Source organism: Oenanthe melanoleuca, chromosome 1 (genome assembly GCF_029582105.1).
Source record: "Oenanthe melanoleuca isolate GR-GAL-2019-014 chromosome 1, OMel1.0, whole genome shotgun sequence".
Lineage (NCBI taxonomy): Eukaryota > Metazoa > Chordata > Aves > Passeriformes > Muscicapidae > Oenanthe > Oenanthe melanoleuca.
Window position 1 is genome coordinate 39,014,733 of NC_079333.1, and position 16,176 is coordinate 39,030,908.

A 16,176-nucleotide genomic window follows, 5' to 3' on the forward strand; every position below is an offset into this window, starting at 1 on the left:
TTTGTATATAAAAATTTCTAGGGAGAAAGGGGTCAGGAAGAGAATCAGTACAGTTCTTAAAATGACCTGATGTTACTGCACAATGTCCAGTAATTAGTTTTTCTATCATTAATAGCTTTTGCACATGTGTAAGTAGGAGTGCCTGTCTTGAAGCTTTTTTTGTTTTCTCAAAATATTCAACTTGTTAATCATTAGGACTTAACTAAGATTATAAAAATCACTGGCAGAAAGTTGCTTTTATTGAGGAAATATATAATTTTAGAATTAAAAGTTATAGATTTATCATTAATAATACTCTGATGGCATATCAGCTTCAGTCAGTTCTCCTCTTTCTTGAAATTTGACACTCCTTAGAAGGATGGAAAAGCATTTGAGAAACCTATCTTTTTCTTAAATTTCAGATTTAAATTTCAGAACAGCAGGTTTTAAAAGTGTTAACATATGAATTCTGAATTTGTTTGCAGAAAATAAGATGTTTCTTAATTTACTCAAAGCAGTAGCTTTCTTTTGTATTATGTATCAAAATAGCTTTATGGTAGAAATGCGAGGATTGGCTGCACATGATGGGAAAAACAAAGAGGGGAAAGGAAAAAGGCAGGATAACTTTTAAATGAGACAATCTTAAATATTCAGACACATCGAAATATTATTGGAAACAGACTTTTGGACCAATTTCCTTTTGCAACCACACATATGCTTTTCCATCATCCTCATATTTTAGGAGTGTGGTTGGAAAATAAGATGTATTAGTTTTAAATGCAAAGAATAAGCCTGAATCTTTATCACATTTTTTATACTCACCTATGTACTCCACAGTGAGGGGTTTTTTTTGGTGGGTTTTATTTTTTATATGGTTGGGGTTTTGTTGGGGTTTTTTTGAGGGGGATTCATTGTTGGAAGGGGGACTGGGTTTTTTGTTTTGTTTTTGCAGTTTTTTGTGTTCTTGGTTTTTTGGTTGTTTGGGTTTTTTTTTTGTAAAAACGATGTGGCAGGTACACTTCAAAAACTTGCGGAAGATTATTTTGTTTTAAGTGTCTGCTTAAAAATATACCACTTTTATAAAATCTCATGTATATTTACTATGGGAAACCATGTGAGTCTGTTGTATGGATTTGTTTTATGGCAAAAATCCTACTTACTATTTCTTTTAATAATTGAAGCAGTTCTCTTACTATCTTTATGTCCAATTCAGAATTAAACCCTAAAAATACTGGAACCAACAAAAGTGGTTTATAATGAGGCATATTTTGGCACATGTTAATTCTTTTAAGTTAGCTGTGCTATTTAGTCAAATACTTTACTTGGGAATGTTTTGTTTTTCAGGATGGAAAGAAGAAGTTTGACAAGGAAAGTGAGAAATATTATTCCATCTTAGAGAAGCACTTAAATTTGTCAGCCAAGAAGAAAGAATCTCATTTGCAAGATGTAAGAACTGAACACACTTACCTAATTTCAGATTTGCATAGAAATCATGATAACAAACTAGTGTTCTTCAGGACATGCTGTATTTTATTAATGTGAGATTGTGATGGTTTATGGTAGTTATGATTGTCATGACTATAAATTCTTGACTAGGATGAATAAGACCCAAATAGGAGTTAAATGTTGGAACAAAACAATATTCTGTGTTTGTAACTTTATGTATTTCAAGGACAGCTAATGTTTATTGGTTGCAACAATGGAATTATACTAGTACAATAAAAGTTGGAGTTTTATATGTGAAATGTTAGAAAGACAATTAAATAATTGCTTTTCGGTTTTTTATTTAATATATTAACTGATGAAATTGCACTTCTAATTCACATAAATTCTAATCCAGAAGACTGAACTGAGATCACTTTACTGATGCTTCTTTTTTATTCTTTTTCCTCTTTTTCATCTTACTCTGAGATTGTGGCACCTGAAATTGGCCTGAAATTGTATCTATAACTCCAGATTTGAAGAATCTGTACGGCTAATTATTTTCTGTTTGGAAAAAAAAAAACAAAACAAAACAAAAAAAAAAAAATTAAGATTCCTAGTTTTACAGGAGGATTCCAGGGCTTTTCAGCGTGCTGGTAGAAATGAATATAACTTGTCCTTGAAGTAAATTACAATAAACCCAACAATATGATATCAATAACACTTTGGGAATTGTGCCAAAAGTAGTTTAAAATCATTTTGATGGGATTGCTGTTGTCATTGTGGCTCTTAAATTATGGGAGTTTCTTTGCAGATAAAATTTTCACCAAAGGTGTGACCATCACTCAATCACGTTGTAGGATTTTTTTTTTCATGTTTACCAATAATAAACATTCAAATAAATATTTTAATATTATAATTCAAATAAAATAAGGCTTAGAAATCAAGAATTTCTAATAATGTCTATATGCTTGAATTGCTGTTGCTGTTTGTATAATAATCAGTCTAGATAAGACATTAGTTACATAGGGTTGGTTGATTGCTCCACGTGTATATCAGAGCTTTCACTTTTCCCAAATATCTTATGTACTGATGAAGATATAGTTCTGTTAGAGGCTAAGCCCCAGCTTAAAAAAAAAAAGAAATTCTTACCAAATTGTGGAAGAGCAAACTTAAACACTGATTTGTTCTAGAATACAAGCAAAATAAAATAAATAAAATATTTTACTCTTGAGGCATGAGAATAATTACAGTCTAAAAGCAGCAACTGAAGTGCAAAAGTAACGACTGTGAATCTAATAAACTATGGTAGAATAACAATGGATTTGGCTCAAATCTGTAAACTAATGGAAAACCAGAATAATTTTTTTCCAGTGTGTCCTTAAGTGACATATCTGGATTTAAAATCTTGTAACTGAGGCTGAGGTTTTCTGATTTCTAGATGCCTCCCTTGTAAAGGATAAAAGGCATAACTTGGCATTTCAGTCTTCCCCAATTTTCTACAGCTGTAGATGTGCTGAATCAGCAACATAGACCCACCATAAGTAGAAGGTACAATAGCATATCAGTACCAAAATTGTTAACCTGGGAGACTTTTGGCCTGTGTCTGTATTGTAAGTAAAAGGAGGCCAAGCTGCATTCCTGACTGAAATCCAAGATAGCTGTTGACTTGCCTCCCGAGTGGTTTGGGTGAGTCCCATTTACAGCCCGTATGTCCAGGGTGGAGTGTGCTGGAGCAGCCCACAGCAGAGCAGGGCATGAGCAAAGAACCAAGCAGTGCTGGCAGCTGGGGCCTTGGTGCCCAGGGCAGGAGATGGGAAATGCATGCCTGAAGCCAACATCATGCATTCAGGGAGGTGGAAATAGCATCTGTTGACTGCTACATGGGAAAAACATGGTTTCCTTAAATCGATGGGGTTTCTTGATACCTCATTGCATTACGTGGGTTAAAGAGTAGTGGGATGAGCAAAGATCTTGTACTCTGTTGGGTTCTTTTACATATCTCACTTGAGTGCAGTTGATACTATCTTAATTAGGCATCTGAAGTTTGATGGTTGAAACATTCTGTAGAGGATAGTTTGCATATATTCACCTAAATGAAATATCTTGGATATTTTAAGAGCCTGCAAGACTTCTGATGTAGTTTACCCAGATGACTGGCTTTTTTTCTTTAGCACCAAAAAGAAACTTCATAGTAGCATCTTTTCACTACCTACAGGAGCCTACAGTGGAGGAGAAAATGGGCAGAATTCTGATTTCATTTCTCTGAAATCTGTTCCAGAATCAATCTCAAAGCTTATGTGAAGTTCTGGTATATATATTGAGGTGATAGCCTACATGAACGAAAATACTACTCACTATGACTATATGTCATGCAGATAGAGACTCAAAATCATAACCATAAGATCTCTTTATTTTTTATATGCAGTTTGAAATCACAGAAAAACATGGAAATATTTTCAGCTTTTGAAACTTTAAGATCAAAGTGATTCTTACAAATCTGAATCCTTTAGTGTCAACACAAATTCATAAGCTTCTACAGAATATCTATTTGGGGAATTCTGAGTTAGTCCCTGTTCACTGGTGATGATTATGGCCTTAAAACATATTTGAGATGGCACTTGGTTGTTGTCATTACAACTGCAACCTGCTTAAATGCTGTTCAGAGTAGGGATGGATTTAATTAGGTGTTCAAATACTTTTTCTGAGGCAAAACCTAAAAGAGACAATTTCTAAAACTATGTTTCATTATTTACATACAATTAAATGAGAGAGCTGAGGTCTGTTTCAAATGCTTATTGATGGCATTTGTGTGAGCAAGGCATTGCTGGATCAGGTCCCAAAGTGGTGGCAACTGCTTCTGTTCAGCTATCTTTGTGATAGACTATTCTTGTGCAATAAAACTATGAACAGACTATCAGGGAAAACAGTAACCAAACACACTATATGAATGGCAAATGGCAGAGTTAATTTTGAGGTAGAGCAATTCATTATTGGAATTTTGAGTGCTTGATTTCAGCTTCATATTATTCATTTACTGATTTTTGGTTTTTTTAATAGACATGGGAAGGAACTTCTGGTACTGAATGATTTGAAGTGTATCCTTGAGGCCTGTGTGTTGAAGTAATGTTAGAACACTGGGCTAGGGAGGTGGATTAATATTGTTAAGAGCCTGTACAGCCAAATCACAATAGGAGCTTGTCCTTGAGTAGAGAAGCAATCTTAATTATATATGGTGCTATTGATGGCCAAATCCTGCCTGAAGGAAAACACTGACTTTTTGCTTTTGTACTGTTAAAAGTACTAAATCTATTTTATGATGTGTTTGCTGGTTTATAGTTTGTTGTCAAGGGAAGACAACATCAAGCTTTCCCAATTTCCCAGCATTTGTTATTTTTAATGCCAGAATTACTAGAGAATATACAGAAGTATCCTTCTACATTTTAACTAACACACATCAAAAATAGGTGATCTTATTCATGTTGTTAATCTGTGATAATATTTTGACCAAAGAGCAAAATCTAACTAATACAGCCCAAAAGGGATTTGCTTGAGAAAATGATTTGTTACTAAGAAGGATGAATTAAAATGGAATCTGCATGTCTTCTTTAAACATTATCTACGTGCTACACTGCTTGTCTGTTAGTTCCCTCTCCTGTGGCTTGTTTAAACTGAGGATAAAAGCCTATTACTCTTTATGAGCTGATAAGAGTTAATTCTTTAGCTATTTAGGCAGAAGACACTGTTCTGATAATGGATCTCCATGTTGGGTGGTATTAAGCATTAGGTATCAGGCATTTCTGACAAGTATTGCCTTGTAGTTCTGTCGCTTGAAAATTAAAACTTGAAATATATTTGATTTATGAGGTTAGGGACTTAAATATGTTTACATTCCAAGAACATATGACTCATACTGTAAAATAATAAGTTGCAAGATGTCATTGTCAAAGACAGCCTGTTTAAGAAAGAAATTATGTTTTTGGGAAGGTATTTGAACCTGGGAAATAGATACGATTTCAGTGCATATGATTCTTAAATATTTCAATAGAAGTAATTATCTTTTTGTCCCTCCTTGATTCCTATGCTGCTCCTATTTCCTTTTCTAAACTTTCATATACCAAGTACCTGCTGCCACCTTTCTTTCCCTCCAGGCTCTCCTAAAAACTAGAATATTAAAGAGCAAAAAGAAAGAAGAAACTAAAAAAGACCAAGTAAAAGGCATAGGCTGAAATGTGTAATGTTAGCTTCTTAAACCTACATTTAGGTTTTTTAAGTAGGTATTCTAATTTTCAGAAAGAAAACTGAACTCTATGAAACTTTAATCTTATAGAAGATCTGTTTGTTAGTGACATAACCCATTTTTAAAGCAATAAGAGGCTAAACTAATGTTGTCTGTATTTAATTTTGTCTTTTAGGCAGATACACAGATTGACAGAGAACATCAGAACTTTTATGAAGCATCATTAGAATATGTTTTTAAAATCCAAGAAGTACAAGAGAAAAAGAAATTTGAATTTGTAGAACCTGTAAGTTTTATGTTTTATTTTCTGAATTTAAAATACCAAATTTTTTCTCCCTTTAAAGTTTTGAATGCAGGTTTTTTATATATAGACAGACATTAAGATCTTGGCTTGGGCACTTTCCATGTTTATTGAAGGATTATGTAAGAGTTTAGTATCTACTGTGAAGTGAAATGTCTGATGACTTGAAGTGTGTGTAACATTTTAATGGGACATCATGTAATGTTGTGTCTGTGCAACACATAATCGATGTTTCCTAATACCATGAATAAATGGCTTAAACTTTGAGCCAGGTTTTTAAAGTTCAGTATTTTGAGTAGGCAGTATACACAAACATAGTTCTGAGTTACACATGAAGTAAAGTGAAAAATCAATTTTTCTGTAGGATAGGTAAGTTTATCTTTTTTGTTGGTGGAGTCATTTGCCTTTAGTTTACTTTGCACATAAAGGAAAGCATATGTTGACATGTCACTGAAGAGTAAGATAAATTTATGTCACATTGTCCTTGTTTAAGTCTGGGATTTCCTTCTGGGCTGCGTTTCCATGCCCTACCCCTAGCTGTTCTGTGTCAGTCAGTACCAAAAGCAGCTTTGGTGTGACATGCTAACATATTTCTGTGGCCTAGTAGCCGTGTTACTGCTGTTGATGTCACACAGACAGCCTAGCTTGCCAGTTCCCTGATGTAGTTAGTACCTATAGCCCTTGACAGAGAGCTTCCAGTGCCATGTGTCCCTTCCCATTAAGCACACGGAGCACAGCAGAGCGCTGGTTGTCAGAGGAACATGACAAGTGTAACTTTCTCTCCACACCATCTCCCAGCTCCCTTGTAACTACTGAAGCAGCACTCTTGACTGTGAAATGGGTTGAATTACATCTCTAACACCCTGTGTCACCAAGAGGAGCTTCTCAGTTGCCTTCTTTCCTTGAGATGGCAGCATATTGTATTGTGAATGTTTGACATTGATGCAAACTAATGAACCTGGATTCAGCAAGCAGTACTTACAGAAAATCTATCTTTATGGCATACAGCTGCCAAATCTTAGAGTCTAAAACTTTGCTCGGATTCCTAAATAAGAACATTTTTCTACCTGTCACAGATTAATCCAGAGTGTCTCTCTCTGTCTCCTTCTGCAAAACTCACATCCTGGAAAAACCTAGCAATCTTGACCTAGCTCTGACCCTAGTATAGAGGGCTTTATGCTCCTTTAATGTAATAGAAACTTTCTGTATTGAAAAGACCTTGTACATTGGAAAATATTATACACATGGTTAAAATAGGTAAAATTTACTTTTAAGTGTATCCATTTCCATACTGTCTCAGATCAGTAGGCATTCCAGCCCAGTATGACATACTTGATGTTCCCAGGGAAGGTGCAGAAAATACTCTGGTGAATGGGTAAGGATAGGCCTTGCAGTTAGTTACTTCTGACTTTGGATGTGAATTTATTTATAATCAGTCTGGATATAGATGGAGCTTAAATTATTAGGTCAGTTATAAAATTTTGAATCTTCAAAACTCTTAATTTTTTTTGTAGTCTGTTGCATACAACATGCTGAAATAAGAGCATTCACTAAAGCCCATAAGGCAAAATATGCCTTGTGTGAAAAAGTAAATTAAAATACAAGTCAGCGGTAGCATGAGATTTAAAATAAACAAAACTAAACAAACCAAAAAACCCCAAATACTTAAAAATAGGCTTTCTAAAATTCATGTTTATGTAAGTTGGAAGTATGTGTTTGTGTTCCTAGATTAAAGGTCTAGATAAGGACTTAACTTAGGTCCTAAAGCTTAACACTTTAAAATCTGATATCAAAAGAATTGTCATATTATTAATTTTCCTCTGTGTGCTCTGTTATTGTGCACATGGTAGAAGATGCCTGGTGGTGTGTCTATATGGACATTCCTCCTCTGGAGCTCTGATGGTTGTGTGTCATTCTAGTGTATGTGCTGCCTGTGCCTCTGATTTATCAGCACAGTGTCACGTCTTCAAATAATTCTCAGTCTGACATCCTGCTAACAGACTCACTGAAGGAAAGTTTAACAAAATAAATCTGTTAGTGCAGTGAAGGAGGAAACTGCGATGCCCATGCAAAAGAACGATAAGTTTGTGGCATGGGAATAGAACTTGAAAAGCAAATGATCTGTTGAATATCCTTTCAAGACCTTCAGTTTTTCTATGCCAAAGGATAAAGACAATCTGAGAACCAGAGTGGGAGAGGTAACCTAACAAAAATTGCCAGGTGGGTTACAGCTAGGGCAGTGGAAGTCAGTAACAGCTGAGTGTGTTCTCTCCTGGAGGAGACTCAGGAAAGATTTTAAGGTACAGATGCTAATGACTCATACAGTGAATAGAAGATTATAATATTTAAAGTAGACTTTTGCAGCTGCTTCTCAGGCCCTGGGTTTCTCTTTGGTCTCTGAATCTTGATCAAAGTGGTTGCTAATGTGTTCTATGTGAGTAACTGACATATTCCTATTCACAGGTCTTGATTTTTTTTCTGAGAAAAAACCCTCAGGTTTTTGTACAGATAATGAATTTAAACTTTTTCTGAAGGACAAATTAGTGTTCAGATTTACAACTGGATAAACAATAAAGCAAAATAAGTGACAATAATCTGTCTTGCTAGCTTTTCTCTTATGGTCCTGAAGAAGCTAGTCCAAGCCAGCAGTGCTTTTTGATGGTGTTACTCTTGCTAAAGCAATACAAACACCTTCCTAAAGTTGTGCTTTGTCCTTTGGTGATGCCAGGACTTCCTTGTCCTGTAGAAATCAGGGTGCAAAGTTCATAAGCAGTAAACTATCTGAAATGTGAGGGGTGGTCGATTAAATGTTTATTTAAAGGGAAGAAAAAAAGAACAGCCAACGGAAAACCGCTGCCTGTAATTGCATGCATTTCCATGAGACTTCACATTGGACATTAAATTTGAATTTCCCTTTCTTGCATTTTCTACATTATTAACTATGTTCACTTTAATCTGAAGAATAAGCGCTATCCTCTTATAAATAAAATGAAAACAAGGAGACAGGGACTTCTGGCTGTTGTGCTGCAGGCCAAAGGTTAAATTCCTCCCCTATCCGAAACCTAAGTACAGTCTTCTTCCTGTGAGAATGAAACGACCAGGCAGTCTTGAGGTCAGCAGCTCTACATAAAAATAAATAAAGTCTCAAGAAGTAGTTGGATTTTGTTTCGGGTTCTGTGTTGAAATCCTTATGGCTCTGGTGTTCTGAGTAGTTCTGTATTATGGAGATCAGACCTCAGTCTTTACTGATGTGACTGATTAATACTCAGAATGAGGTACTATGAGACACTTATTAAAATGAAAAATTGTTGATATGAAAGCATCAGGCTTTATTTGTGATGTTTGATGAAATAAACTACCTCTTTATGTGTGAATACCACTTCAAAATACATTCTGAAAATTGTCTTTGAAAGGAAAAGGCACTGATTTTCTATTCTTGGTTGTTTGATTTTTTTTTTTTTGTTCTATTTAATACATATTTCTTTAAAATTTTGAGCCTGCTTTTAGCAGCAGTGCTACTTTTCTGATGCCACCAAAAAGAAAACCCAACTATAAGCTTAAGCCTAGGGCAAAAGACCTTGACTTTTAAATCTCTTCCATACAATGCTACGGCTGTACCTCTTCTAATGGAAGTGATTCTGGACATGCCTTAGCAGCACAGGCCCATTGGGCTCAGGACATTTTCTGATTCCTGTTTTTCCACTTCTAGAGACATGTACATTGAAATACATGTACAATGTCACATATCAGCATAAAGCTCAAATATGCTGATCTAGGACTTGCATAGTACTTTTTTTTTAATTCCTTTTTTTCTGAGTGCTCAGAGAGTATTTAACCAGGAAAGCCTCAAGGCCAGATCCTCTGCAATGCACAACTGCCAGAATACCTGAGAAGTACTTCAACTGAAATTAATTCAGATTTTTCTCATTTGTTTGGGGTTTTCTGGGTTTGGTTTTTATACTGCTGTTGTAGTTTTGCTTTCTGATAAATTCAGCTTTGCTGCCATCTTGTGTTAAATATTTTCCTTGGTATTTTCCAGTGTGCTCTGTAAAAGCGTTTTGTATGATGTAAAATCTTTTTCTTCAAGCATTGAAGATTAAATTGATGCAGTTTATTCTCCTGAAATGCTCTTTAAACTGATCTTTTAAAGTCAGGCATAATCTGACATACTGAAACTTTGTCCCATTAGTTCTTTATTGTAATTTTGGCGTGCATTAGTGTGGTGATCTGGCTGCAGTTTTGCTGAGTGTTACTCCTGCACTATGTCTTCAGCTGAAAGGGATGGGTGTAGCAGCAGGCTCCTGCTTTAATCCACACTTTCTTTCAACTGGACCAAGTCAAAGTAAGCACAGTCATCCTGTGCTGCAGGATCTGAAGGAGCTGTAGTTGGGGACACTGATAAGTAACTGAATCTAGAGTGTGAGAGCTGGCTTCACATAACTGGAGCCAAAGCAGAGCTTTAGTTATAATTTGCATATTTTGTACTTTATTCATAACAAGGAAGATTAATTTTCTTTCATTTCCTTTAAGTAATTATTTCCAGAATTACAAAATCAGAATTATACTCTAGAATTACAGAAAATTATAGAACTCTTTCTATCTGTTTGCAATACTGGAGGTTTTTAAGATAAACTGTTGTATTTGGACCTTCCTCAGAAACACTTGAATAATCAGTAGAATGATAATAATAATTTTAGGGTTCAGTCCTTAGCTGAGGTATTGACTTCAGCTGGGTAGATGAATCATGTTAAACTGAGGTTGATTTATACAAGATGTGGATCCCTCCATTGCCTTCATTGTTTTATGGTGGTTTTATGGTGGAATACGGTTCAGAAATTCACATCCACTGTAGAGGCTCCCACTGTAACTTGCTGTTATGTCCAAGGATCTTCTCAGTTCTTCAGGCTCCATGACTGGCTTACTGGGCAGCCATGGGCTTGCACCATCTCTGCCTGAGGCCAGGGTTTCATCTGATCCTGCAGCACCAGTAAAAACCAAGGGCAGAGTCCTTCTCCCAGCCATATCTTGTATTTGTGCCCGCACTGATGGTCTGCTCACCTCCAACTGCTTTAACTTACTCATGCAGCAAAAGAGCAGGCAGGTAAATGGGCTCTCTGTAGTCTCACAGAGAGTAATGGGAGAGAGGAGGCACAACAATTTAGCTACAATTCTTCAAATAGGGCTGAGAGTAAATTTAAGGAAAATATAAGCACAGTGTAAAAACGCTATTCCACTTACAGTAATCTATGGTACTGGTAACACAAAGCAAGCACATTAAATATGAAGAATGGCATTTTTGTTGCCTGAGTCTAGACTACTTCAGAAGTCAATGAAGAGAGACAGATGTTTCCATTGGATCATTCATCCCATCCTGAGAGAGAAGTCTGAAAAACAAAAAATAATTATGCTCTGGAATACCTGTGGTTCTTTACTGAGTCAGAAGACAGCCAGTTACTTAGCCCAGATGATAATGGTGTAATATAGTAAGGCAAATAATTTTTACTGTTAAAACTTCTGTTGTTGTAAACCCAAATTAATTCCCTTTCTTTTTTCTGTTTTCTTCCCTTTTTTAAGCTAAGTTATATATACGAAGAAAGCAGTCCATGATAAGAAATTAAATCCTTGTTATTTAACAGCAGATAGGGTGACTTACAACAATGTAAAAACACTTCTAAAATTTAAAGCAGAGTAAGTTAGAAGGCTTTTAAGAGATGTCAGGAATACATTAATTCTAGAGCTAAAATCTAGTTGCACCTTTTACTACTTGGATATTTTTAAAGCAAACTTTAAAAGGATTTTTCTACTGGAGATATGCAGACTGCAGTAGTTCTGTTGGAGTCAATCACAGACATACCAGATAGAGTTTGCATTTTGTTCAGAGGAGGAAGAAATAGTCTGGGTTTCTTGTGTTGTGCTAACCTGTCCAAAACATACTTTCTAGAGTCTCATTTGTGGAAAACAGGTCATAGCCCAAGCAAATAGAAAGTGAAGAAAGTGAAAAAAAATATTTTGAAGAAAAAACACTTTAACTCTGAAATTTTAAACTTGGAAAATACACACCAGCAAAGACTCCAGCTATAATACTGGATAAAATGACTAGGACAATGAATTAAATTATTATGGAAATTACAACTTCATGACACAAAAGCTTGTGTAACATTTCTCTTTCTTAAGGTCTCCTCACAGGTTCTTTCTCAGCAAAACTTTTCTTTTGAGTGTAAAAGCACAGAGTGTTCCAGAAGTTAAAAATATATAATGCTTCTCAATTTTACCTTTTCAGCTCTTGGCCTTTCTTCAAGGATTATTTACATTTTACCATGAAGGATATGAACTGGCTCAGGAGTTCGCACCATACAAGCAGCAGCTGCAGTTCAATTTGCAGAATGTAAGGATGATTTGTATTTACATAACTTAATTTTTTTAATTTGCGAATTAGAAAACACAGTGGCCCAGATAGAGTTAAACTTGTATAAAACTTTCTTGAGAATGATGCCTGTCTTCTGAACTAAGTGGAGGTATAAAAAATGGTCCAGCTGGTACAGAATGATACAGTTTGTCCTGCTGTCTGCTGACTTCCCACTGTATATAAAACATACTTAGGTAGCCATTCTCTGGCTGTTCTCTATACTGTTAAAGAATAGCACAGACCTTTCTCCATGGGGAGCAGCTCTCATGAGCATTAAGTTTCACCAGAAGAGAGAATGTCTTTTTTTGTGTACAGAGTTACACTCAGTTGATTAGATGGATCTTTTGCTGTAGATTGGTCTGGATTTGGTAGTCAGAGCCATACAAAATCCCATTTTAGGCACAAACTACCCAAAAAAATTCATAGCTGTCAGAGATAAGTAAAATACATTTAATCAACATACTTTTCTACTCATCATAACTGCTCTGTACAGGTGTATATTTGTTTCACTGTGTAATTCAGATATTACACTTCCAAGGATATACAAAGTATAAGTAGGTACAAAATACCTATATAGACTTTGCTTTTAAGCAAAGTTTACACACTTTTCTTTTACAACATGTCAATATTGGAGAAGCCCCACATATTTCCTGACAAGTAACATCAAAGTCCAGAACAAAATTTTTACAAAATTGTATTTCATTCTTTCAAGGAAACGGGTACATCCATCAAGTTTTTGTAACTCCATCTTCCCTTTTACATCTCTTGTCCATATATATAGATCCCGTTTTAAATGCTGCTTGAGGAAATAAAGCTAAACTTACTACATGATTAACCTTTTCCTTTTGGATCAAAATTCCAAAGGTTGTGGGCCTGTAGAGCATCCCAACCACCTGTCCTTCGAAATTTTATGTTTTCTGTGTTGTTTACTGCTAAGACACTTTCAGATAAAGACACAAGGGGTCAGTGTTGTTGCGCAGCATCTTTGCTGAAAGAGTGAAAAATCTGCTTCAGTCCAGAGATTTACTTATTTTAATATGGCAAATTCTGAGAGAAGCATGAGCTCACAGCCCAGACCAAAACTGACATTGTAGGTAATCATATGTTTCTTCTGTGCATGTCTCTATAGAAGGAAAATTATTAAAACAATTTTTTTCAATTTCAGTGTTAATTAAAAAATAATTGAATTTAATGTTTTCTAAATATTATATCAGGACACCTTGATGTCATAAATGGATTACAAAGATAGAGGGGGAAGTGACGTTAGGTAGAAGGATCAATGTATTATTATATTTTTTAAAATTATATATCAGAAAACATATACATGAAGATACAGTGGGGATCAGTACATCACTCACTTGTGTTACACAGCAGTATAAGTTCTGGCTCCAGATCTAGATCCACAGCTTCACACAGCCAGCTGGGTTCTCTACATACTCGTCATTCAGAGCATCACCCAAAGTCAGATTGAAGTGGAATCATTTATGTAGGTAATGACAAACTGAGGACAGAGGGAAGTGCATTCAACCTGTCTGTAGCTGTCAAAAAGTACTCCTCTCCATTGCATTGTGTATTCAGATCTTGAAAAATAGTTGACCTAAACTGCTGTTTCTGTTCTTAAAAATGTCCTGCAGATTAAAGCAGGAGCAGTAACAGCTGTAGAAGAGTAGTAGCAGACCAACAGCTCTTAACAGGTCACCATGTTCTAACATGACCTGTTGTCACTTTAACTACCTCAGCTGGCCTGTGGCATACTTTGTGTGTCCATTTGGCTTTGGTTTCTGTGATTTGATTCAAAGACCTGGCTGCTTATAAGTAGCAATTAAAAACTTAATAAATGGAGACAAGCTCTTAAAGTGGGGACATTCCTTCAGTGGCGCGTCCTTCTTGAAAGTCTTAAAATAACCTCTCTAAAATTTGGTCTGTACTGATAGTTCTTCTGAAATATGTAATCTGAAAAGTCCAGATTTTAATTTTACCTCCCTCTCTAATAATAGTGCTTGTCTTCAAGATCAAGATTAAGCATGTATACTCTTACACTATTGTGCAACTAACTACACAAATGGCCCATGAAAAAGGGGAAGTTTTCACTGGTGTATAAAACCTGAGAGTATCCTTCTGACTTCAAGTCCGTAGATGAATCTGTAGAAACATTACAAAAATCTTCATTCTTTTATTTAACCTATAGGAACAGACTGTTCACTATCTGATATTTAATCAATCAAAGCACTGTATCTCACAGTAATTCTCCTCTGCTATCCCATGCTAGGTGCATGGAGGGAAACCCGAGCCTCACTGAATTCTAGAAAAAGTAGCGATGTATATACATATAGATATAAGAAAATATTGAAAACCCAACTTAGTACCATAATTGTTTACTTTGTTACATGCCTGGTTACACACATGATATTTAGGACAGACACACTTCTTCCATGCTTTTGGCATGGTTCTGCCACTTATGAGCTGTTTCTTACCTCCCATTTTTTCTATACTGAGCTGTGATATTTGCCAAGTCAAAACTTGTTCACGACTATTCTGGAGCAGCAGCACATGTGGAATCACTGCAGATATGGATTCACAGAAAATTTGTCTCTTCCATGTGTGTAGAAACTGCAGCTGTCCTGACTCATTAGCCTGGCTTTAACCCAAACTAGTGTTTTCTGCACTGTACTTAAAGTGCTTCAGGGGGTCTTACTGCTTCAGTTTTAGAGCTAAGTTGTCAGCAGCTTCTAGTTTAGCCAGGCATCTATCTGAGAATCCCAGAGTGTACTGAAAGAAAGCCTGTATCTGTCTGCAACATACTGCAAAATACTAAAGATATTAAATGACCTCCTGTCTGTGGTTAGTGACCTGCAGAAAGAGGAATGGTGCTCTTCTCAGCTATGTTTTTCTTATATTTGCACGCCTAAGATGAATTCTTCATTACTTTGTTTTTCCTAAGCTTCCAGCAGTGAAGAGTATTATTTTTTATTGCATTTTTTTCCTTTTCCCCCTTTTTATGTCTCTGGCAAATGCTTTTGTTGGTCTCCAATGCAGTCTCCTTGGCATTATTTGTAGTTAGTTGTTCATCATTATTTTAGTACTTGCATGAGATAACGTGGATTTTGTTTGTTTCCTTTTCTGGGTATTAGACTCGGAATAACTTTGAAAGCACTAGGCAGGAAGTGGAGAGACTCATGCAAAGAATGAAATCAGCCAACCAAGATTACAGACCACCAAGTCAATGGACAATGGAAGGCTATCTCTATGTGCAGGAGAAACGTAAGTACAGCAGGGAAGGTCCGTGCTCTTGTTTGCCCCAGTGGTTGTCTGGTGGCAAGTTCTGCTCTGATTGGCTGCCCTGCACCTTGCTGCGAACTCCCAGCACTCTGCTTTGGCTCCCTTCTGTGTCCTGTACTTTCCCTACCTGAACAGGACCTTTAGTTCAGCCTGCAGGAGCACCTTGTACCAGAGACCTCCGCTGACCCAGCCATCCTGAATGAACATGTGTTTAATGGAAATCAAAGATGTAAGAAAAGGTCATCTAAGTACCATCTTACCATAGTTAACCACAGCCAGTTTTATCCTCAGTAGCACTGCAAGTTGTAAGATCACAGTCTATTTTTTAATTGATTTATACTCATAAAAGAAATCTGTGTTAAGTGGAAATTACACTGAGCCGTGCTAATGTGGGAGAGAGAAAAGGAGTGAAGCACCAGGCACATGCTGTGCTTCATTAAATAGTGAGAGGCCAGCTTGACATCTTATTGAAAAGAAATTTTTATTCTGGAGTAACAGGGTCTGTAATCACTGTGTAGTGGGAAAGGTACTAGTTGTATAATTCCTTGT

At 36.0% G+C, this 16,176-nt stretch overlaps 1 protein-coding gene across 3 annotated transcripts in view; it reads left to right on the forward strand.

Moving 5' to 3' along the window:
- Nucleotides 1-16,176, forward strand: part of ARHGAP42 (Rho GTPase activating protein 42) — a 138,177-nt gene that overhangs the window by 90,873 nt on the left and 31,128 nt on the right. For 2 of the 3 annotated variants that reach the window (XM_056484950.1, XM_056484942.1), the window contains exons 5-8: nucleotides 1,324-1,425; nucleotides 5,817-5,927; nucleotides 12,223-12,327; nucleotides 15,480-15,609. In XM_056484950.1, coding sequence (XP_056340925.1) covers nucleotides 1,324-1,425; nucleotides 5,817-5,927; nucleotides 12,223-12,327; nucleotides 15,480-15,609 — 448 coding nt within the window. The remainder of the gene's footprint in view (nucleotides 1-1,323; nucleotides 1,426-5,816; nucleotides 5,928-12,222; nucleotides 12,328-15,479; nucleotides 15,610-16,176) is intronic. The other variant, XM_056484960.1, reaches the window with a different exon arrangement.